The sequence below is a fragment of the Talpa occidentalis genome, unplaced genomic scaffold (assembly GCF_014898055.3).
Source record: "Talpa occidentalis isolate TD23 unplaced genomic scaffold, MPIMG_talOcc4v2.1 talOcc4.873, whole genome shotgun sequence".
Classification (NCBI taxonomy): domain Eukaryota; kingdom Metazoa; phylum Chordata; class Mammalia; order Eulipotyphla; family Talpidae; genus Talpa; species Talpa occidentalis.
This window is the reverse complement of record NW_023605276.1, coordinates 1-25,903: the sequence shown is the minus strand read 5'-3', so window position 1 is coordinate 25,903 and position 25,903 is coordinate 1. Positions and strand designations below refer to the sequence as shown.

Genomic DNA, 25,903 nt, shown 5'->3' with positions numbered 1-25,903 from the left:
TACCAATATATTCTCATCCCCTTGAATGTAGAATTCCATATTTTATCGCTATCATTAAATTGTGTAGCATAGAGCTTGACACACAGTACTTGTTCACTAAGTGTTAAGAACTAATGGAAGAATGAAAGAGAATGTGCCCCACCTCACCATCCAAGATTTCCTGCTCTTCACACAACAACAAATCCTTGGCATATTTTTTATATTTAAATGCCCATGGCTGCCCTCTGATATTGCCAATGCATTTGCCCTTGCCTATAGTCCATCTGTCAACTTCATCTATAAAAACTGAACTTTTTTATGACTCTGTTCTCATCCCTCTACTACCATAGTATTTCTCAACTATAGCCACTCACATTGTTATTGCTTTTCTCTCACCTTACATGGTACCACATAGCTTATTGCTCCATAAAATGTTTTGAATCACTTTCATTCCATTATCTCAAATATTGTTTTGTATCTTCTTGAGTAGAACTATCCAGAAATTTCTGTGATAATAAAATATGTTATAATCAACTCTATCCAGTATAATAATCACCAGCCATATGTGACTACTGAGTACTTGATATATGGCCAATATGACTGTGGATCTGAAATTTCAATTTTTAATTAAAAATTCAGTTAAAATGTTAATTAAAAGTTAATTAACATTTAAACTTAAATAGCTATATATTTCTAGTGGCTACCATATTGGATAGCATAGTTCTAGAACATGTAGCAACTATTTGGCATACATACCAAATGACTAAAAAAGACTTAATAGATTATGTTCAAGAATTTGATTGGAAAATATTGTTGCTCTGAGAGAGTGCTTATAAAATACTTGGGAAGGTTAAAAATTCAAGATGGAAATAAAAAGAATTTAAATTCATTGGAGAACTCATGAATGAAACTCTTGATTAAGAGACAGAAAGGAATTTAGACAAAAGTGAATTCACTATAAAGAACTGTTGCTGCAAAAATCCAAACTAATACTGATGTGAAAAAAAAAAGAGAGAAGTAATTATTAAATATACTAGCTTTATTCTCTCTTTTTTAAACTTAGAATATGAATTAAGAAGATAGAAGATTAGACTGAACAAATATAATAGGTTTAGTTAACTACATTCTATTAGAATTTCAATGAAAATGTTTTATTTATTATTAGCTCTTCTGACAACACAATGCTATAGTTTCATTTCACTGTATTGGTTATCAATCTGTTATAATTGAATTTTATTGTATTGACTATAGCTTTAAATAGATGGCCCACAGGTATTTGGTTAAGATGCTTTTACAAGTAGTATTATATTCGTCTGTTTCTTGGTCCTTTAGGAATTACTTTGGTATGCATTCTGAATTCTCATTATGAGCTGATTTTAATAACTTCTTTGTCTCTACTATAAAATAAAAAGTAACTATAGAGGTACAATTTCCTTTATTCATTTAATTAATATTTATTGAATGCTGTTTATGGGACAAATGTGCTAGTCTTTGGGAATGATCTGGCAAATGAACCAAATGTATTTTTGCCCCCATGGAATTTAAATCCAGCAGGTGAAAAGCCTGGTTAGTGAATAGAAAATAATAGCCATAAGAAATATTAGGTGATAATGACGTGCTAGACAGTATGGTTTTAACTATGCCCTGACTCCAAATCAAAAAGTCCTTTAAAAGACCAGTCCTCTCATTTTCAGATTTAGAGGATAGATCGGAAGACATCCTGGGTAAGAGTTAGCTTTGGTTGACCTTTGAAGGGTTACTGGAGTTGGGGAGATGTTGGGTAGGTAACATAAATGCCAGTGGCATTCAAAGTCAGAGGAAAAAACACAAATACTGTCTCTACAATGGAAATGAGCATAGGGAAATTGAGGAGATAAATCTGGCTCGAGTGGAAAATAATGATAAAACTACAGAACTACCTTCTCAACATAATGTAATATTAACAAATAGAAACCATTTATGGAGAGAATACCCTTTGATGCAATGCTTGGATGCCCAGTGAAGGTGGTCCTCAGATTCCTAATGTAATAAAAACCTGGGGCACAGGTGAGACCAGGGGGAACGGTCTATGGATTTAGGAACATTAATCTTTTCTACTGTGTTCCATCTCAACTTGAACCTCTCATTTTCATTCAATCCTAGTGACTCCATTACAGAAGAAACCCTGAAAAAAGCTAAGGAGATTGGGTTCTCAGACAAGAAGATTTCAAAATGCCTTGGGTTGACTGAGGCTCAGATAAGGGAGCTAAGGTTAAAGAAAAACATCCACCCTTGGGTTAAACAGGTAAATGAGTTTCCCTTTCTTCCCACATGTCCTCTGGTGAAATGTAGATACCAACTTACAGAATCATTGTCAATAAAAAAGGAAGGTGGAATTAGAAAGTGACTCTGCTTGTCTAATTGATGCCATGATGCTACCGAATTGATTTGCTTAAAAGGGAAGGGATGAAGGTGCAATTAGTCCTAAAGTTAAGAGTAAGTGTATAATTTATTTGGTCTACATAAAAAAAATCAAAATGACCTCTTCTCTATTTTGTGACCCATGTGCAAATATATCTAGTAGTGTAATAGAAGCACTTGAAATATCCCAGCATGGTGGCTGACCCTCCTGAAAAGAATAGTTATCTATTTAGCACTAACCCTTTACAGGGTAATATTTTCTTTTAAGTGCACCATCATTATAGTTCATTTAGTATTCATTGTGATAGGGTTGGGTATAATAAGCTCATCACCTATTCATGACAATCACACAAGAATGTTCATAGGTGTCATAGGTATAGTACTGTGAATTTCTTTTTGGGCAGGGCCCTTAGTAGAAGGGATGCTTTGACTTAAAGTACTACAGGCTGGATTTTGTCCTTTAAAATCATTGACTTTTTTCTATGTGCTCACAGGGCACATGTATACTCTTAAGTCTTAGTACTCATGCTGAATATTTTCTATTCAGCAATTATTATCTTTCTTCCTTCTCAACTGCCTTATGCTGTCTTGCCCTATTGGCCACAAAATCTTGCTCACCAAGCTGAGCTCCTGGCCCTTGAGAGCTGAATTGATTTACTTGCTCCTGTGCTTTGTGGTATTTGCATCATTCCATAGCTCACTGCCATTGGTAACTTAAATCCTAGACATTAATTTGCAAACCAAAGACATTCTTACATATGGGTCATTTTGCTTTGATTTTAAAGTTTTATACATGCCTGCCTTAGAATTGAATAAATCTTCTTCATAACCAGTTGTCTATATTTGACCATTTTTTCATGAGCGGTACAACTGTAATGATTAGTGATATTCTGGAGTTTGAATTGTCATACACTGCTGAAGTGATAACTAGATGTATTATCCTTTTAATTTCTTTCTCTCATTTTCAGACTTAGAAAGCAATTGTAACATCCATACCTATTGATTGTTTTAATATTTGACAATCATAGACATTAAAGAAATAGGCCGCAACACAGCATTTCATAATCATTCTTGACAAAAATTATAGCAAAGGAAGTAAAATCCCTAATTAAGCAATTAATTAATTAATTTTCTCTTGCAGATTGATACACTGGCTGCAGAATATCCATCAGTAACAAACTACCTCTATGTTACCTACAATGGTCAGGTAGGAACTGCCAGACTGTCATATGAGAAGTCTCTTGATTTAATAAGTCATTCACATGGGTGTATATATATATTTTTGTCTCTGGTTATCTAGTGATATTGGTGATGGGGGTCAAATGTGATGATGTCTTTCTGTACTCAGTGTTTAAAGAACTGTCTTGTTGATGAATCAAGCAAATAAAAGATGATAAAAGACAGTGTTTATATGAACACACAATTGTGTTATATTTTAATCACGATGTAATAGTGAACTTTTTTTTTCTTAAAAACAAGTCAAAAAAAAAAAGTCAAGCTTGTATAACACTTTATATTCATGCGTCCCTTGAGACAAATAGAGAATGCATGTAGGCAAGAAGAATGAGACAGACACACTGGAAGACAGAAAAAAGTTTAATAGAGGGAAAAATAATGTCATATTTTCCACATGTTCCATTCTTTCTCCCTCAGGAGCATGATATCAGTTTTGATGACCATGGAATGATGGTGCTGGGTTGCGGTCCATACCACATTGGTAAAGTGAAAACTTATATTTATATAGGGCTTTTCAGTACTTTTCCCTATTACTTTTCACACATGTTAATTCCATTATTCCAAGAACTAGGTAAAACTGATGCTGTTAAAATAATTATTTTTCAAATTAGGAAACTGAAATTCAGAGAGATGAAGCCCAAACTTATAGTGGTTAAAGTGGCAAGGGTGGGATTCAAATGTGGATTTTTTTTTTTTATACAATAGCTGGGGTACAGGCCAGAGGCATGGGAGGGTGAGAGGATTCACCAGAACAGGCAGATAGACTGAAAGCACTGCTGAGGGGAGCTGCAGGTGCGACAGGAGAGGTCTGCTACGCCATGTGGGAATCTCTCTGGCTGGCCAGGAATCAAACCCGCACTGCAGAGGCTGCGGACAGCTTCACAGCGCTACGCTCAACCTGCTGCGCCACCAGGGAGGCCCTCAAATGTGGATCTTAACTACAAATTCTAGCTCCTTTAATATCATCATGTTACCTCTTTGTCGATTTCATCCTCATGAACTAAATTGAGCCTCTCACTGGTGTTGGCAAATTCTTTATGCTTTGACTTTTTTCTTTTAGCATAGTTTTTCACTAAGGCTTATTTTTGCTCAAGAACTTTATAAATTAAGCAGAAATTACATTTGCAGATACAATCTTGACCTAATTTATGACTTCTGTTGACATCAGATTTAAAGAGCTTTTTTTAATTGGTTCATAGGAAGAGTATTATATCATCTAATTTAAATATTCTTTCCAGAAATTATTACATTCCCCCTAGTCCCTTAAAATTAGGCTTTTGATGATGGTTCAAGATCTATTACAGTAACAAAGTACTTAAACGGACAGTGGTTATTTTTCAAATGATATCTTTAAAATTTAGATTTTGCAAGGCATTCTACTATGGAAATGATGAAATATATGATTTAAATATATATAGCCTTACTCTGTTACATTAAGCATATTGACTTCATTTGTATTTTTTACAATTATCTAAGTGCTTTGGCCAAACTTTGGCCAAATCTTGAAGTAGGCTGAAAGTATTTAACCTATTACCACTTACTATCGTTTAGCTAAATGTCCTAACACCTTCACTAGGACCTATACTTCCCTTTAGATCTTTGTTCCTTTTCAAATTTCGCCTAATTTATATAACAATTCTGCATTGTTTTTGGGCTCACAGAAGACTAGCCAAGCTAATAATCAAATATATACTTAATTGATAATGAGTTACCCTATTAGGGTATATGGATAACTAGTTATTCTAACAAGAATTTTTAGGAGACAAAGTCTTAATGCAAGGATTAGTTTAAATCCCGGAACTTTCAGTTTTATGCTTTTCCAGTAGAGGGGATATTTTGAGACACTTAGATCATTCTTATCATCAAATTAATTTCCTAGAAGGTCACTCACTCAGCATGGGGTGACCACTCCAAACTTAAAAGGATAAACTTGGAAAGGACAAGACTCTCTAGTCAATCATATGTCTGAGCTACAAGGTATCTCAGGGTTTAGAGAGCAGGGTAAGAGGAAGGACTCGAGCATTATGATAACCAACTTTATTTTTGTGTACTGTGGTCAAATATGTTAATTTTGAGGTTTATTTTTCAGTAAATGAGATTTTTTAAATCATTATATTTATTCCCTACTAATTGAGGTTTTAAATGATTCAAATATGGAGATTACTTACTATAAAACAGATGTAACATAAGCCAATGTGTCATTGTTTAATTAGTTCCTGTTTTTCTTACTAATAATGTAATGTGCACAATGGATCAGAAACATATTTTGGAGTCTTAAAAATTGAATTGAAAAGGCGTTAGCTTCCTTAGCCTGGACTGAGTGGCATTATATTTATGCTTTTCTTTGTGTTGTAACTTCATGCCTCCCTTACCCTTTCCTCAATCTCGTTGTCTCTGCAGGCAGCAGTGTGGAGTTTGATTGGTGTGCTGTCTCCAGTATCCGCACACTGACTCAACTTGGCAAGAAGACAGTGGTGGTGAATTGCAACCCTGAGACCGTGAGCACAGACTTTGATGAGTGTGACAAACTGTACTTTGAAGAGTTGTCTTTGGAGAGAATCCTAGACATCTACCATCAGGAGGTAAAGGAAGAAAAAAAATGAAAAGGAAAGAAATAAGTGGAAAAATAATAGCAGTGCACACTTTATAGCATTCTTGTATGTAGATTTATACTTAAGTCCCCTTAGGAGAAATAGTTACCAGTGTCTGCCATTGTCTAATTTTGTAGGAAACTGAAAAAAATTATCCCAGCCTTGTATTCTTGAGACCCTGGCACATAGTGACTATTTTTGTATAAAATTCACTTTTTTCTTTTGAAGCATTCCAGCTAATTGAAAATTCTTCTCAGTAACAGGTGCCAAATGCATATTAACTAGTACAAGACAAACCCAGTAAATATTTCGCAAAATCATTTAACTGGTTTCTAAATCAAATAGGCAGTTTTTCTCTGGTTCTTGTGTTGTTGTGCTTTAATGATGGACACTTTCCAGGGGAGGGAAGTCAGTTGTTCACAAAGGATCAGTTCATTCTTTGTGCTGTGAGACGAAGCCATTAGTCCTGAATTTAAGATCGATGAGTTCATTCTGCATGATTCTGATTCCTCTATTGCCTTCTCCTACAGTTGCTCTTCCACCTCTATTCCAATATTATTGACTGTGGATTCATTTGCTCATAGGTTACTGCAAGTCTGTAGAACACGTTAAATTACCTTACAATGAGAAGAGTCACTACCGGAAAATTTTGGAAAGATATCTATTAGTTGTGACTTTTGATGTCATTCCAGTTAATTCCTAACACAGAGATTTGTCCCTATGTCTAAAATATGGTAACTTAGAGGGAAAAAAAATGCTGAATTGGAGTCACTTCATTTAAATTCTAGTTTTAACTCAAAACTCATTTACTCTTACAGTTACTTAAATTCTTTGTGCTTCAGTTTTTATATTTTGGTTAGTGAATCATATGAATGTAAAAAAGTGTTAAATTCAAGTGCTATGAAGATAAAGTGAGATTTGTGGTTGAAATCTCATTGTAAAGTGCTAGAGCAGTGGATGAAAAGAAAAATAGACAAATTTAGCATAGATATATCACCATACTTGTTTTTTTAAGTCTAGCCTGCTTATCTTTTGATATAATAAAATAAAACCATTAAGTAGAATATACACAATTTTTAGTTCTCCCTCTGACATGTCTTTTCTAATGATTCCTTAATATTCATTTCAGACATATAGGTGGGGCTCCAAACAAGAGCATACTACAAATATTTCTGAGCACCTTGTAAATACAAAGGGTTAGTAGGAAAGAGAGATATAAAACCAGGTCCTACCCTCAAGGCATTAATGATAAGGTGGGCCCCATGACAAAAATAAGTGAAAAATTATGTAATTATTTAAAAATGTTAACATTTACAGGTAATAGCTGTAAGCATTTTATATATAATTAATCATTTCCCCATGGAATGATTAAAGAAAAGATAAACCATCTCTGACTGCCTTTCTTTGAAGTTACACGTGGATATTAATGAGATCCTTTTACTCTAACTGAATTCAGGATGATAGAAATAAAGTTGGCCCTTTGAAGTTAATTGGCATTTGAAGTATGTATGGTACTACTGTATATTTTAAGGGCATTTTAATTGTTTTGTTGAAGAACATAAGAACAATAATCTGTTGATGTATTTTTTAGAGTATGCCATAGGAAATGGCATATATCACATATATGTATGGTGTGTATGTTTCCTTTTAAGAGGTTCTGTGTACCCTTACAACAGGCTTCGCAGGCTCTGTTGTCTCCCATAATAGGTGCATCACAACCTTCAGAAGACTGCTCTGATCTGACCTTGGGTAGCCCTAGTAATGCTGAAGGCACTGAGGTGTTCAGTAGTAAACTTGCAGAAAATTGGAAGCACATCTCAACTTATTCTAAAGCACACCTCTGAGTCCCTTGGAAGGACAACAGGGTTTTCCAAGGATACAAAACTACAGGGGGTGAAAGAAAACATGATGAGTCTCCTGGTCTAGACCTCTCCGCCTAGTTCAGGAGTAAGGCTATTACCAGAGCATCACAGAAGCACCTCTAAAGATAACATTAAGAGTGAGTCAAAAAAGCAACATGCCCTGTGAGAGATGCAAGCTTTTTGGAGGGAGGTCTTTATCACAGGTTGAGTGAGAGGTGATGCTAGGAGTGCTGAGATCTCACACTTGTTCTTAATTATTTCATACAAAAGGTCATAGTGACATGTTCCTTTGGCTGCAGATAATTTTTGACTTTATAAAGCATGATCCATTAAACTTAGGTAATTTATTTCTTGTTATTGTTTTCATGGGTTCTTTTTTCTGAGAAGAGATCTGCATTTTTATTTTTTTTTTGTTTGGTGTGTGAGTGTAGGAAAGGGTTAAAAGAGTTGAGAAGTGGGTGTCTGCCACCCACAAAGCTTTGATAGGTGATATTTTGCTTAGGTCACAATTTAGCTTAAGATGTTCCTTATAAGGGAAAAGATTTTTCAAATTATTTGGTGAAGAAATTGAAAATTATTGCTTTGCTTATTGAAGTTGCAACACTGAGCTTCTTTTTCACTAGATCTGTCATGCAGTATGCAATAATTTTTGTGTGGTATACCAGTGAAAAACAAGCACACAAATCTGTTCTTAACATCGCATTTTCTCTTTTTTTGGAGACTAATTGTTTTGAAAAGTTATATAACTAAAAATATTAATATTCTTCTGTATCCAGATCTTCTTTAAGACCCATTATTCAATTCTTTTTGTATTTGTTAAGAATTGAGTCTAAAATTTCTAGGTAACATATTTAATACCTTATGATGTTAATATCAAATTTGAATCCTTTTTTTTTATGATGAATGCTTTACTGGATAACATGCCATAAAAATGTACTCTGATTAATGATTTAATTATCTTACATTATGATCCAGTATTATGTGTATGTATAGAAAATGGCACCTATGTGGCACAGATTAATGATTGAATAACTGACAAACATTAATTATTAATGGGAAAACCCACTAGGAAATTCATAACTCTAAACTCAAATTGAGGTTTATTTGTGATATTTGGTTTAATTGTAGTTAAATATCTTAAGATTCTACCTAAACTACTTAATGTGTTTTACTAAAATATTCATTTCTAAAATGTAAAGCATCATCATTCTCATTGACAAATGTATAAACAGTAGAATTTTGTAAATTGGAAATAATACCTGAAATGGCAAAAATCAAGGCCATTTTTTGTAAAGAAGATAAAGGTATTTCTATTAGCAAGACCAGTTTCCTCACATGATGTTCTATCATAATGCAGCATTAAATTTTTCCTAAAAGTGAAGGCAGACCAAATTGACTAATGTCTAAGAGTAATTATGATTTTCTCTTAAACAAACAGGAAATATATTCTTTAAATTCCTTAATTTGTGGTGTAATTACATCTTGAATATTGTTTCAGAAATATCCTCATGTGCTGCTAGCTTAGTGATAACAGGTTAAAATACAGTAGGAAACTAAGCTGGCTAAAAAAAAAACACAAACAAATCTAGATAAGTTAACGGGACTTGGAGAGTCTAAAGAAATTACTTGAAGCCTAAAGATTTTAGAAATCTGTGAAACAATGTCTGAACTCAGAATATTTTATTTCAATAAATAAATTGAAACTATTTAAGTAAAAGTGATTTGATAACTTTCTTGTGTGGGATACCAAGTCCTTTTCTGTAAGACCCTATAAAGTTCTATAGGAGACAGAGGCAATTAAAGGTAGATTTATTCTACTCTGTCTCATACTAATATCATCCTACTAGTATGTTTTCTTCTACTCGTTTCACTGCTATATGAACAAAAACTGTACTATACATCAAGGCGTTACACTGTAATATTTCTGAGGAAGTGATTTATCCTCCTAATGATTTTTATTTTTGGAGGACAATGATGAGAATTTGGCTTTGCAGTAGACCTTTTCTAGCTACTTCTTCTCAAGAATTTTTTAGAAATAGCTCTTCTCATATGTTCTAAAATTAACTACCTTTGAAACCAACCAGATAAAGAGTTTGCTTAAAATTAAAAATTTTGGTGACTTAGTTAAGTGCAACTGCCTCATAATAGTAGATTTAAGTTCAAGTACTGAGTCCGTATTTGCTAGTTAAGAAATATGGGCAAGTCATTTCACCTTCACCAAATCTCAATTTCTTTAGCTGTAAAATGGGGATGTTAATAATTGCCTCAGAGGAATACTATAGAGGTCAAAGTAGATAGTCTAGGGTGTACAGTAATATGCTTAACAAATAGTACTTTGTTTTTATTGCTCTGAAAGTTGCTAATTTCTACAACAGTAAAAATTGATTGCACAGAGCTATTTTGAAAAATGTTGATGTATTTATTAACTAAGGCCTTTTAATTCAACTTCAAGCTCCATTTATTTCAGTTGTCTCCAGTTTTTTCTCACAGATCACTATTTCTTCCTTAATTTTAGAAAGTCTTGAAATATTTCACATAAGAGACTTGGTATACATTTAACTGAGTAATTAGTTTTTGAGTTTCTAAAATATTAACATTGCTAATAAACTAAAGGTAAGAAGCAAATAAAAACTGCTAATAAACTAAAAAATAATAAGCAAATAAAAATGTATTACAAGGAAATAATTCTTATAGGTTTTACAAAAATGTGTATTGAACATAAAAATGATGATAAAAGTAGCTTAAGTGCACTTATAAATATGTAGAACTGTGGATTATTCTTTTTAATGCTGTTTACAATGCATTTAAGCATTCAATAGCAGAGTGTTTGTTTAGGCAGTACATAAATTCTCTCATCATAGCTAAATTAGCTTCATTCCTTTTAAGATATTTCAGAATGATTTCAAATAATGATAAAATAAATTTGGCACATACATCTTATTTCAATCATTCTAATATTCACTATTAAGACAAATTATACCAAGGTCAATGGTCTACTAGATTTTATAATATTTTCTAGTAGTAATAATAATATCTTACCTTTTTTTTTAATCCTGAATAAGATTCTTCCTGTTTATTATCTTACTGAATCTACATAGCAACCTTGTGAGGTAGGCAGGTATTATTATCCTCATTTTACAGATAAGACTGAACCTCGGTGGGAGCTCTGGAGTAGAAACAAAGATCGGAAGGGGTGTCTAATCCCAAATGCAATTCTTCAGTATCCCACATTGACTCACCCTCACTCCATTGAACTTGAGAAAATTTGAGATTTAATGGGCTTTTTTTTCAGTCTTGAAGTTTTAACTAATATGAAGAGATTAAGGTTAAAGATTCAGGGACTGGTTATAAGACAGATAGTAAAGAAATTGGAATTAACTTCACTTGTTGTGTACTGTAGACATGTGCCTTAGTAGCAGCTTAAAAGGGAGGTTGTCAAAACCAGAGGTAGGATTTAGACTGTGAATAGAGGTGTCTTCTTGAGGAGTCGTGAGTGCTAAGACTGGAAAATCTTGATTGCCTTGATAGTAGTGAGTTTGCAATTCATCTTTTGGGCTACAGGAAACTTTGGAGAACTCTGAGAACTGGAGTAGTGTTGCAGCAACTCTATAGAATGATTACTTGGAATGTGAAGTGCTATGGTGGAGGAGGACAGGAGAGGTGAGGGCTGGGAGAGAATTTTATCCAGTTAGAAAATTGCAACAGTAGTTAAAGTTAATTTATTATAGTTGAGGTTAATTGATGATGATATTCATTGGCTTAGTTTTCTTTCTCTAATGCCACACATGTCAATGTCACACTTCCATGTTTTGTGAAATCTTACATGGGAATTATGTAGTTGTGTGGAATCTTACACAGATTTTAGTATGTCAGTGCCTGGAAAATCAGAACTAAGTTTGTTTATCTCTTTGTGGTCTTGTGAAATAGTATCCATTAATGGGAAAAATAAAATACCACAATCATAAGAAGTATTTTCAGTTAAAAAATGGAGGCAATATTAACACAGTTGTTCATCAAGGTGAAGTTATTCCAGTGGCTGATATCATGAACATCTTTTCCAGGCATGTAGTGGCTGCATCATATCAGTTGGGGGCCAAATTCCAAACAACCTGGCAGTGCCTCTCCACAAGAATGGTGTCAAGATCATGGGCACAAGCCCTATGCAGATTGACAGGGCTGAGGATCGCTCCATCTTCTCAGCCATCTTGGATGAGATAAAGGTGGCACAGGCACCATGGAAAGCAGTTAACACTTTGGTAAGGAGAAAATGTGTCTTTTTTATATTCTCTTTTGGATATTCATAACCTGAAAGCTAACTCCTACAGATTAGTAACTATAGGGCAGATAAAATGCTGTGTGCTTAGTGAATTTACTTTTAAGTTACTTTATTTCTATGATTGCTTTTAAATGCTCGTTATAAATTGAAATGAATATTCTCATTAAGATTCAGACAATGAAAAGAAGATCAAATTAGTAGATCTAGATTTGATATTTAGAATTAGAAATTAGGGTTTTGTATATTTCGATGTCCAATTTACATTTTAATGGCCTTTTGAGAGAAAGAATAAAAAAGAGTTGGTTACCACTTGATCTAAAGATACCTTTCTGCATTTTTTGCATTTTTAAATCTATCCATACATTTTTTCTGTTGTTTCTATTAATTAGAATGACGCATTGGAATTTGCGAAGTCTGTGGGGTACCCCTGCTTGTTGAGACCTTCCTATGTCTTGAGGTAACATATTGTTTTCCAAAAACAATGATTTAAATATTGGGAGATACAGAAATTCCTGTTGGATACTAATAGCACTAGCCTTTGATTTGAACTAATTTGTAAATCCTTTATTAATCCCCATGCCAGCGCAGTCAGAGTGAAGACCTGTGCATGATTCTTCAGCTTCATGCATTTTCTTCTGGGAGCACAAATACAAAGAATCTAAAGTTCTGTATTTTAGTAATATGGTTTAGGACATCTCCTCACTAAATTGAGGAAGGACAGTTTTACATTGGAGAAGAGGACATTTAAAAAAATCCAAAAGGCAATACCTAAACAGGGAAAATTCTGGATATCTCTCCCTACCATCTACTTTCAACTACCCAGAAAGGACAATTTATTTTTGACTGTTGTCAGCACCTTCTGATGGTGCTTCCAATTTGAATTTTTAAATTTCTGAGATAACAATTTTTTAATAGATGGATTATAATGGACAGAGACATGAGGATCTTTTATATTAAACTTTGAAACTAAGTTCTATCATCAAAGGAGTTGTGAATTATCACTTATTCTCTTCAGATGTTGCCACATGTAAGGAACTACTTCACTGAACAGGGGCTAATAAGAGAAACACAATTTGCTGTGCACAATTTGAAAGTGTAAATGGAATTTGAGATGAGATCCTTTAAAATAATGAAAAATTTCAAATGAGGTGGAAAACTTTCCTTTTTACTTAAATGACTTTATGTGTAAACCACAATTTAATAATACTACTTCTTCTAGGTATTAATGTAAGTTAATTTAAACAATAAACACATATTTAAGGGAGGATTGTAGAAAGCAGCTTGTGACGACTGCAGTTCTGTTCTCATTTATACAATCTATATCTTTGTGAATTATCAACTCTATTGCCTTAGCCGTTCGTTCTTAAATAAAGAAATTGAAAGCTTGTTATGCATAAGTTTTTAATAGAGTAGAGAAGGTTAAAAAATACTATGTTTTAAAAGGAAGTGGAAAATGATATTTTTCTTATTTTATGTCATCTTACTCCTCCTTTCCCCCTCCCATCCCACCTCACTTTGAAAATGTCACAATTCACGTAGCATTCTTTTTCAAAGGCTTATAAAGAAGGCTATAATTGAGTAGGTTTCATTCAGAGACTGAACCTTATATTTGCAAATGTTCCTGAAAAATGATTCTTTTATAACCGGGTTGAGGTAGTAGAATGAATGACCTGCTTTGACTATGTACCTGTGCATTCACATCAGCCATTGGTAATGAACTCTGAAGAAACAGGGATAGAGAAACTAGGATCTGGGCTATATCTTATTATAGTTTAATAACTACATGGAACTGGTGGAGTTAAAACAGTAAGTCAGACAGAGAAAGCTTGGGGAGTGTGCCATCATTATAGCTACCATGGTTCTTTAGGGCATTCTCACACCCACTGGAGGTGACTTTTTATTTTGGTTGATTGTCCTGGTGAATAAATGGAGTAAAATCTCAATTTAGGAGAAGGAACCTTCTTACTTGGCCCAGCCCAGAACTGTCAGTAGCCTGGAACTGTTTTTGAAAATTTGTCATTACATTAGCTTGGTTACTTTGAGTGATTAAGAAACTGACCTGCTTTTCTTTTTTCCTCTCCTTTCCTAGTGGGTCTGCTATGAATGTGGTTTACTCTGAAGCTGAAATGAAAAAATTCCTGGAGGAGGCCACTAGAGTGTCTCAGGTAGTGTCCACTTTTCTCCTAGTGACTTTTACTACTTTTGTTAACTGCTACCTTATTTTATATGTTACTTTCTTTTCACATGATCTTGTAAGGACAGTTTTATTCTTCTTTTATTCTTCTCCCCACTGCTTTCCTATATATGGAGATGAGAAAGCAAAAATGCATTTGATTATATTTAAATCCTTAGGGTTAGCCAAGAAGAGTAGACCAATGCAAATTTGAACAAAACAGAGATTTCTGTTTTTAGATCCCAGGAGCAACACTGGACCAGCATCTGTGTCTGTTCACAAGTCTGATGCTGGTGAAGTTACCTCTAGGGTTGCAAAGCAAACTCATCATGACCCAGTGAAGGCTTTCCTGATTTTCTCTTCTCACACCTGAAGAGACATTGCCTCAGTTGACTCTATAACTTTAACAGTATATCTAGTACCCACCCCCTCACCTATTGATTTATTTTCATTTTGTTTCATTCCATTTGTCAGCTAATAAAAAATGTTTATAATTTTGTGGTCACCCCACTACCTACCTCCACATGACTCATTTTAGATTTATCCAGTGGGGTTATTGATATGCACACCTTGTGCAAATCCTGTAGAGGATGAAAGGAATGTTTTGTTCTTAAAAATTTTCAAAAGCTCGTTGAGAGAGAGTGAGTGAGAGAGAGAGAGAGAGATTTATAAAGAGCTTGACATTAGGCAAGTGGAATTTGGAGGGAGCTTGCTGAAGAGTGAAATTGGGGGCATTTACAGGAGGAGGAATAAACATGGATTGTCCCAGCACACATAAAACTGAGCCTCACATCTGTGTGGTAGTTGCTTCTTGAGGACATTTGGACAGTGAAAAGAGTAGATAAGAAATGAAAAGAAGAAAACAGTAAAAACAGATAAAGCCAAGTGGATTTTAAAGTTTTTGTGTGAACATGAGATAATTGAGGAAGGAACATCTCCAAGAGGCCAGTTTTCATTAATATGCATTTAGATATTCATTCATATTTAGAATCTGCTATATGGCATTGTCAGATTCCAGTATCTTCTTCATGGAACCATAGATGTAGTCTCTGCTATTAGAGACAATATCAAGTGTCAAATTATTACAAATAAGTATGATGAGAATTACAACAGAGAAAAAAGCAGGATGCTGAGGAGGTGTGTAAAAGTATTAGATCCAGTACTATTGGGAATTTTAAAATAATTTAAAATGGTTGATTCAGAGTTAATTGGATGAAAGGTTTATATTGCAAGTGTAGGAAAAAAGAACAGCATATATAAAGGCCTACAGGTAAGAGAGAACATGGAGTTTCTAGAAACTAGGACTAGGCCACCATAATGTTGATTATGGTGGAGAAGTAGATAGACATGGAGCAGGGGAGGAAGACTTTGGATTTTAGTCATATGTTCTGTGTTAAAAAACATCACTCTGCATAGTGTACAGAGAGAATTGTGGGGCAAGAATGAATTCATGGAAAGAGATTGGGCAGGTATTGCTGTAGCTCAAGGTGAATGTGACAATGCCTTGTGGCAGAGTAATGGTGGTGAAGATGAAGAGAGTGACATGCATTCTGAAATACTGAGGATAGACACTGAAAAAATTAGTGAGTAGAGGAGATGAAGGTTTTAAGAGGATCAAGGTTGTCTCCTGAGTGTTTTCCTTGGACAACTAGACAGATGATGGCACCATTCATTGAAATATGGGGCACTGGAGGAGAAGATTTAGAGGAGGAAACCATAGATTTAATTTTTTACCATTTGAATATGGGGGACCTTTTAGTAGTTCAAGTGAAGATGCTTTAAAAGCAGAAGGTGATACAGATTTGGAATTGAGCATCAAGGTTGTGGCTAGATACAGAGATGTAGATATGGATTTGGAGATAAATAGCCTATCAGTTTAATCAAGGTGTTGAGAGTAGATGCAATCACTGAGTATTGAGTGTAGAGGAAAAGGAACAGTTCAGATAGAGACAAGAGGAGTATTGGCATTTAAAGGCTGACTAGAGAGAGAAAAACCATGAAGGATCCTGAGAAAGAAACATGAAAATGTGGTTCAGAGATATTAAAGAAGGAATGTGTTCACAGAAGACCAACAATGTGTACTGCTGCTGTAAGGCAGAAATTTATTAAGAACTAATTTTTCGGGCCTCCCCAGTGGCGCAGTGGTGGAGCGCTGGGTTGCGAAGCTGCCCACAGCCTCTGCAGCGCCGGTTCGATCCCCAGCTGCTCCCTGGCCACAAGAGGAGGGTCCCACATGGCGCAAAGACCTCTCCTGCCACCCGCTGCTCCCCTCAGCAGTGTACTTTGGTCCTTCTGCCTGCTCTGCTCCCCGCTCTGGCTCTGGCGAATTCTCTCACCCTCCCGCACTTCTTTTTTTTTTTTTTTTTTTATTGTTCCTTATTTTTATTTTTATTTTTATTTTTTTAATAATAAATTTTATTGTTATATTCCCCATACAATTGCAGCCCCCCATTCTGACGCCAATCCCTCCCCTCCCGCCCCCGCCCCCCAAAAAAGTGTCTCTGGTTCATAGTTTTTTGTTGATTTTGATTTTCACTTTCTTATAGTTATTCATTTTCCTGGTCCCTTATTTAAGTTTTCTAGATTCCTGCTATGAGTGAGACCATCCGGTATTTTTCTTTTTCTTTTTGGCTTATTTCGCTGAGCATGATCCCTTCCAGCGCCATCCATGTTGCTGCAAATTGCATGTGTTTATCTTTTTTGAATGCTGAGTAATATTCCATGGTATATATGTACCACATCTTCTTGATCCAGTCATCTATTTTTGGGCATTTGGGTTGTTTCCAAAGCTTAGCTATTGTAAACAGTGCTGCTATAAACATAGGGGTGCAGGTGTTCTTTGGAATTGATGTTTCTGTGTCCTTTGGGTAAATACCTAGGAGTGGAATTGCTGGATCATATGGAAGCTCTATGTTTAGTAGGTCCAGAAATCTCCACACAGCTCTCCACAGTGGTTGGACCAGTTTGCACTCCCACCAACAGTGCAGAAGAGTTCCTTTTTCTCCACACCCTCGCCAGCATTTGTTGTTGCTAGTTTTTTAATATGTGCCATTCTCACTGGTGTAAGATGGTATCTCATGGTAGTTTTGATTTGCATTTCCCTGATGACAAGTGATGTTGAACATTTTTTCATATGCCTGTTGGCCATTTGCATTTCCTCTTCAGAGAAGTTTCTTTTTAGCTCTTCTGCCCATTTTTTGACTGGATTATTTTCTTTGTTGTTGTTGAGTCTCATCAGCTCTTTGCAGATTTTTGTGATCAGTCCTTTATCATTAGTGTTGGGTGCAAAAATGTTCTCCCAGTTGGTGGGGTTTCTCTTTGTTTTTGTTATTGTCTCTTTTGCTGTGCAGAAGCTCTTTAATTTGATGTAGTCCCAGCTGTTTATCTTTGCCTTCACTATCACTGCTTTGGGTGATGTGTCTGTAAAGATGTCTTTGATGTGCAAATCACGTAGTGTTTCGCCTATATTTCCTTCTATATATTTTATGGTTTCAGGTCTTATGTCTAGTTCTTTAATCCATTTTGAGTTGATTTTTGTGTATGGTGTGAGGTAGTGGTCAAGCTTCATTCTTTTGCATGTAGCGATCCAGTTTCCCAGCACCATTTATTGAACAAACTTTCTTTGCTCCAATGCATAGTCTTTGCTCCTTTGTCAAAGATTAGTTGACCATAAATCTGTGGGTTTATTTCTGGATTTTCTATTCGATTCCATTGGTCTGTATGTCTGTTCTTGTTCCAATACCATGCAGTTTTGATGATTATGGCTTTGTAGTATAGTTTGAAGTCTGGGAGTGTAATGCCTCCATTCCCTTCTTTTTTTTTCAGGAGAGCTTTGGCTATTCGCCTCCCGCACTTCTGACTGTACCCAGTGCTTGTATAAATATAAATAAATAAATCTTTTTTAAAAAAAAAGAACTAATTTTTCTTCAACAGAGAAAGGGCTAGTTCATAGATTGGTTCAGTTGACGGGGATGGTGGACACATTTGTCTCCTCACTCAGATCCCTTTACCTGTGGGCTACCATCTGCCAACTGCTGTGATAGCTGACAACTCCCCCTCAAAGCCTTAGGTTATGATTGACCTTTGTCTTAGGATGGGGCTTATCTGTGCTGCAATTCATGTTGCAGAATCCCTGTGGGATGAGGGTAAATCCAGTTTCCACCAAGACCGCAGAATTACTAGCTTTTACCTGATATCCCATCTTGCTTTTCTGACTCGCTGAATAAGTCACTTGAGCAGGAATCCATGTCTTAAGCTTGCCAAGTGAAGCTGACAAAGACAATTGGTAGACTTTCATCTTGGTTTTGAAGTTATACTGTTGTTATTATAATACTTTATTAGTGGCTCAAGTCATATTAATTCCAGGTAAAGGGTTCAATCTTTGGCCTAATACAATTAAAACAAAATGCTGCTCTCCTAAGATTTTTTACAATTCTTTTTTTTTATTATTTAAATTTTATTTTTATATTCCCCTTACAATTACAACCCCCATATTTTGACCCCAAGCCCTCCCCTCCCTGCCCCCCACCCCTCATAGAGTGTCTCTGGTTCGCAGTTGTTTGTCAATTTTGATATTTTCTTATAGCTATTCTTTTTCCTGGTCCCTTATTTAGGTTTTCTAGATTCCTGTTATGAATGAGACCATCCGGTATTTTTCTTTTTCTTTCTGGCTTATTTCACTGAGCATGATCCCTTCCAGCTCCATCCATGTTGCTGCAAATTGCATGTGTTTATATTTTTTGAATGCTGAGTAAAATTCCATGGTGTATATGTACCACATCTTCTTGATCCAGTTATCCATTTTTGGGCATTTGGGTTGTTTCCATAGCTTAGCTATTGTAAATTGTGCTGCTATAAACATAGGCGTGCAGGTGCCCTTTGGAATTACTATTTCTGTGTCCTTTGGGTAAATACCTAGGAGTGGAATTGCTGGATCATATGGAAGCTCTATGTTTAGTAGGTCAAGAAATCTCCACACAGCTCTCCATAGTGGTTGGACCTTTTTACAATTCTTATGTAGAACTGGTTGAAGAAATTGCTCTTGGAGAAGATGAGCATATCAGGAGAGAAAGAAACTGAACTGATAATATATATAATTACAGATAAAGTAGAAGGCTTGTCGTGATTCTGGAAATAGAGAAGGCACCACATTCTGCCCCTTTGTAAGCCCCCTCTTATATTTGAAATGTCAAAACTTGTGGTCAGTTCACTTAATACTCAAGGCCGGAGAAAGATCCTTGGCCTCAATGGAAGCAGAGAATGAACTTGTTCCCACTAAACAATTTAGTTAATGCATTTGTACAGGTAGGGTGTTTAGCATGAAGGTTTTGAAAAATATTGTCCAGGTATTTGCTTAAGGTATGTGATTTACTTGCTACTATACAAATGATTTCAGCTAAAAGTTCTGCCTTCCTGTTTTCCTTGGTGACAGGAACACCCAGTGGTGCTGACGAAATTTATTGAGGGTGCCCGGGAAGTAGAAATGGATGCTGTTGGCAAGGAGGGAAGAGTAAGTGTTGTATCCCTATATCCCCACCCTTGCCTTACTGTCAAATTGTTTTTCTTGGGAATTTTGAAACCTAACATATATTAGAGTTCATGATTTCTACAAAACAGGTATTTAATAATAATAATGGATAAGCTGCTCAGTTAAAAAAAATCAAATTTACTGACAATTCAGTTGATGTGTCATGGGTACCACATTTCCTGTGTTCCATACCATTAGAATTTCTCTTTGATTTTATTCAAAATTAATTATCATCCTGTACTCATCATTCTTTTTGAATAGATTTTCTTCCTCGCTTTCTTTTGTCTGCGGGTTTCCTTTTATGTTTAGATGGACATTATAAGAACATCCAACACTTTTCTTTCTGAAGTTCCTAATTGAATCCCTAGGTTTTTCTTCTTTCTTAATTTCTCACCCTCCACCCTTTTTTTATTGGGTTAATAAAGCAAAACTAAATAGAGTGGGGCAGATGAAGATAATAACATGAAATTGGCATACATATCACACACACCTTATAGTACTAATGCTATGAATGCCTCCGGCTTCAGGGAAAAATGAAAATGTAAAGAATCCCTCCCTTTAGTTTTGCTAGTCGTGCTAATAAGGCATCTGTGATTTATCTTGAAATATAGAAAGTTATGTTTTAGGGAATTCATGTCATTTTTTTTGCTATAAGGAAAAATAAAAAGTTGGACTTCTTTTACTTTTCAGATACTTCAAAACACTACTGAAAATGTTAAGCCTTGTTTATTTATTCTGGCCTTGCAGATTAGCTGCTCAAAGTAGGGTTGTGTTATTACATACATATGAGTAATAATGGCTTCTTGCCACAGAATCTCATAATCCTGATTTAAATATCCTCAGAAAATCATTTTTCAACTCTTTATCCCCCAAAGATGAGAATTTTCTTCATGGTTTCCCTGATGTGGTCATATGTTTTCTTTTTAACTTTTTTGGATATGTATAATGCACAAGACACTATAAGATTATCTATCCATATATCTACTATCTTCACATATAATGTCTAACTATCTACCTGTCTGTCTGTCTAGAGCATATCATAGATTCATTCTCTTGAACTAAGGATCTGCCTCCCTGGAATTCCTGTCCATGACCTCCTGGCCTTCAGAGTGGTAGAGCAGATCCTTAGTTTCCCCTCTTTTCAACGTTTCAAGTATTTGAAACTGAGATTAAAATAAGATGACTATGATCCTAACAGCATAGAAGTAAAGAATGTCAGAAGACTAGTCTCGAGATGTTACTAGCTTTTCAGATATTGTACTGGTAAAGCAATGCTGCTCTGCTAGTCAGATTTGACTCCAAGATGCTCTTGATAGAAGCTTCTCTCAGACATGGGCCATTACTTATCATTCTGGAATCCCTCTTTTTGAAATGTACCAGGTTTGTCATATAATTTTTAAACAGTCATAGTCATAAGTGGACACAGTACTTAAGGTATGCTTTTCTCAGAATTTGGTGGGACTATTGCCTCTCCATTTCTGGACACTATGAAAGTATGTGTATTTACTGTGCACTAAATATCATGCCATCTACTGTACGTGTTCTCTTTTATCCTTACAAACAGTCTATATGACAGATGCCCTGATTTTCCCATTGTATCAGAAGCCAAAGTTAAGCAGATAAAACACAATGTCCAAGGCTCAGAGCTCAAAAGTGATAACAGGACATGTGAGATTCGAATTTCACTCTGCTCATAAATCTGATAAGCAAATCTCTGTAATTTATTTGTCTTTTGCAATCGTCTGTCATTCTTCCTCACTCTCAGCTTTATCATTTCTCAAAGACACACGTATTACTTAGCATTCAGTTTCTAGTAACTGAAACTACAAACTTTGGAATCTGACAGATAAGTCTTCAAAATCCTGACTGGGCATTGTAGCAGTTGCATATACTTTAGTTATTTATCCTTATATTGCTTTAGTCTCTTGACCACCGAAGGAGGACACAAGTATTTTCTTCTTGCTCTCTGCATCTCTTAAATTTCAGATTAAAGATCTCATGGTTTTTAGATTGCAATTCTCCTTCTGGTCCATGTAAGTTATTAGATTTATCAACTAGATGATATTCACCTCTTCCATCTTTTTTCTTTTCCAGTGTCTAAAACAATCTGATAATATCTAGCACACTTTCCAAATGCTTCAGTTTCCTATTTGTTCTTAAAAGTCAATTTAAGTTAACTTAGTTTTCTTTTTTCCTAATATTTGAATCCATGCTAATCAATGGAAGAGGAAGATATGCTCAGTTGCCCTCGGCTGTCCCTAGAGACAATCTGTCCTTATACAGGGAGGCTTGGAAAGTCTACAAGTATCACTCTTTCACTCCTCTCGCCAGAGACTTAGCAAAGCAACTGGTCAATGCTGGAGCCATCTTTCAGAATCAAAGGGGTGGGCAAGACAGTAGTGTCATTGAAGTAGGTGCCTGACTACTCTTTCTAAAACCTTCTTTTGGCCAGGTGATCTCTCATGCCATCTCTGAACACGTGGAAGATGCAGGAGTCCACTCAGGAGATGCTACTCTGATGTTGCCCACACAAACCATCAGCCAAGGAGCCCTTGAAAAGGTCATCATTTTTCATTGAAAGTGGGAGGGGGAAAAAAGGGGGGGACGTGATCAAAAGAGGGGGACTTGATCAAAAAGTCCATCCCCACTTTCAGATTCCGTAAGTTCTAGGCTGAGTCCCATAATTTGCGTTTTTAATAACCCCCCATGTGAGGCTACTGCTGTTGTTCTGGGGACCATATTTGGCTAACTACTGTTAGCTGTTTCTAATGTTTAAGAGCCACATGTAGGTGAGCAACTATAAATCCATGTTTGTCAGGTAGAAGAAAGTGTGCAGCAGTCTCGTGAGAATTTCTTGAATCAGTGCTGTCACTGTCCCCGTTCATCCTCACCTTAAACCAGCCCTTTCTGATATGTCTTTTTTTGACATTTCTTTTAGAACCACTGCTTTAAAGACCCAGAATGATGACTCTGCCTCAGCACTCAATATGAACACTTAGCTGTATTAGGGACCATCTTTGTAAATGACCCTGCAGGTGTTCCTTAAGTTGTCAGGGACTTTACTCAGGCTTAGTATTGTGAGTGAGTCTTCGCAATAATCCTGCCACCAGAATCCAAGCAGGCCCATCTAACTGTATGTTAGCCAAAACCTTGGCTTTTGCCTCTTGCAATGAGTTACCCATCTGGGCATGGGGATGTACAGGTTCTGATAGGATACAGGAATTCCTATATATGACATGCAGGGCCTCCCTGTAGGGAAACATCATTTCATTCTGACCATAATATCTACCCCTGTGCAGTCCAGGGCAACAGAAATGTAACATAAATGAAGTCTCTCTGGTCTCTTTACAGTACCATGTAATTTCAGGGCCTGTACCTCACAGCAGGCAGGTCATTCGATTGATACAGAGTTTGGACTATGATTCTTGTGCTGAGCAAGAAGACTGAAAGGATTCCAGTTCACCCTCAAAGTAAAGCAGGAGTCTATCCAGAGAGTATCATTGCATGGAGATAAGGATATTTGGCAGAGAGAGACTCCTATAAAATTAATATGTACTATTGTTTTGTTAATAGGGGCCTAATAATGGTTTCTATTGGATTATTATTTTTGTTACTACTATCAATATTATGATGGAGATGTAGTTCTCTGTAAAGAGAAATTAAATAAGTCTAAATTTAGGATGCTGTATCTTTTCTACATTTTTAACTAAGATGGAATCTGTAACACTGTATCCCTGTCCTTCTGATCTAGGTGAAGGATGCAACACGAAAGATCGCAAAGGCTTTTGCCATCTCTGGTCCATTCAACGTCCAGTTCCTTGTCAGAGGAAATGAAGTCTTGGTAAGATGTGCCAAGGGGTTTAAGAGAACGCCTCTGCTGTGTTAGGTCATGTTGGTCTGTGTCCCTCTGGCAGTCTTCTCTGTGAACACAGCCATAGAGCAACCGAGACCCCTGCGGCTGTTTGTGTCGGACTATGAGAATGAATGCAGCACAGAATGCCTGACTTGGTTGAAAGCACAGGCTCTTGGTGCACTGATATGTCAGTCACAGATTTGAAAAGCACTCTGATTCACAGGAAAGAAGATCTTTGCATGCCATCTGCAGTTTAATATAGATGGATGCAGCGACCATCGAAATCTGAAGTTACATGCACTGTAGTCTTGCTTCATTCCTTTCCCAGAGAAGGAAGCTGTTGTGGATACTATTTACAAATATATATATATATATATATATATATATATATATATATATATAAAACATTAAGTCAACTAGATTACTTGTTAGTGGATTTAGCCAATATCAATTCAATACCAACTCTGCACCATTATGTGGTAGCTACAGAGATGTATAAAACTCAGCATCCACTCACATAAATCTTTAATTCAGTGAGGCCCAGGAAGAAGGTAAATAGGTAGAGAACTATAACATAGAGTGGAGAGTAATAGCTGGAGGAGGAATGTACCTAAAATGATACTGTAGTCACAGAACAAAGAGAACATATCTGCCCACATGTGTGTCTCTGTGTGTGCACATGTTTGCATGAGCATCTGTGTTTTAAGTGTCATGTGCCTGGCAGAGGTAGGTCATAAGTGATTTCAAGGAAAGATTTTGTAGTTTGAATCAAATCTTAAAGAATGGTTAGGATTTGGACAAATTTCAGACGGTAGTGGAGATATTACAAGTAGAATCTTTTTGGAAAAATAATCACATTTGAGGAGATAAAGTCTAATATTCATTCTAAAGAACTATCAGAAAGTGTTATATGATAAGATAGAGAGGTATATAGAAGCAAGAGGAGGAAAGGCCTTCAAAGACTAGGCTTTAATCAGTGGCCTGTGGAAACCCAACGAAGGCTGTTCAGTGGGAATGCAGTATTATCTGAGCTCTGTATTAAAATGAATCTATCACCAATGTAGGGGGTGGGTTGGATCTTGGGAAGAGGATGGACAAAGATCATAGCTACAAATACTGACTGAAAGGAAATCAGTTAACAAAAGTACAACACTAGGGAGAAGGGGGGAGGATGAGCAGAATAAGACCTAGTTACTAGCTTCTGGAACCTAAGTGACAGGGAGACTATTAATATTGTTGTTACTGGAACGCATCATCTTTTCTCTCCTTTGGAATTTTGTTTTCTCTACAGGTGATTGAGTGTAACCTGAGAGCTTCTCGATCCTTCCCATTTGTTTCCAAGACTCTTGGGGTAGACTTCATTGATGTGGCTACCAGGGTGATGATTGGCGAGAAGATTGATGAGAAACCTCTTCCAACATTGGAGCATCCGATTATTCCTGCTGACTATGTTGCAATTAAGGTATCATCTAAAAAATCTACTAGTCATATTTTAAATTCCAAGGAAATTAAAGAAATAATTTTTCACCAAAAATAACTCTGATACTTTAGGAACCTTCTAACTAAAGTGCATCACAGGGGATTTATGATATTTCCTTTCAAAGCAGCAATTCTGTTTCACTATAGGCAACTAGATACACTATTGGGCATTCCAAAATATCATATAGCATTGCAAAATCTTGAAACTGACTAGGTGAGTGAATTATAAACTGTATTTATGTGGCTGATGCATATAGTGTCAGCTTAGGTGTGGAACAGAAATTCTGGATGTATTTTGTTAGGCTAAGACTTAATTATGCCACTTTTGAAGTGTGCCAAAACTTCAGGGACTCATGAATTCTGTTAAAATGGTTATCGTGTGTTGTTTAGATCTTACCACCTTGGCCACCTTTACTTAGTTTCTGCTTTCTTCAATGGTACTGATGTCCTACTTGAATAGTTGAGACAGCAGTTGCTCTTAACAGTGGTGCCATGAGGGCAATGAAAATGGCAGCATCTGGGCCTCT

The 25,903-nt window shown here is 35.9% G+C and overlaps 1 protein-coding gene across 1 annotated transcript; it reads left to right on the top strand.

Annotated features, from left to right (window-relative positions):
- Positions 1 to 2,047: 2,047 nt before the first annotated feature.
- Positions 2,048 to 25,359, top strand: LOC119235061 (carbamoyl-phosphate synthase [ammonia], mitochondrial-like; the record flags this gene model as incomplete). Its single annotated transcript, XM_037498103.1, has 11 exons — positions 2,048 to 2,263; positions 3,521 to 3,586; positions 4,033 to 4,096; positions 6,016 to 6,197; positions 12,130 to 12,324; positions 12,734 to 12,801; positions 14,434 to 14,509; positions 19,949 to 20,026; positions 22,497 to 22,604; positions 23,796 to 23,885; positions 25,189 to 25,359. Coding segments are annotated over exons 1-11 (1,314 nt in total), but the record flags the coding sequence as incomplete, so codon positions are not given.
- Positions 25,360 to 25,903: the final 544 nt, after the last annotated feature.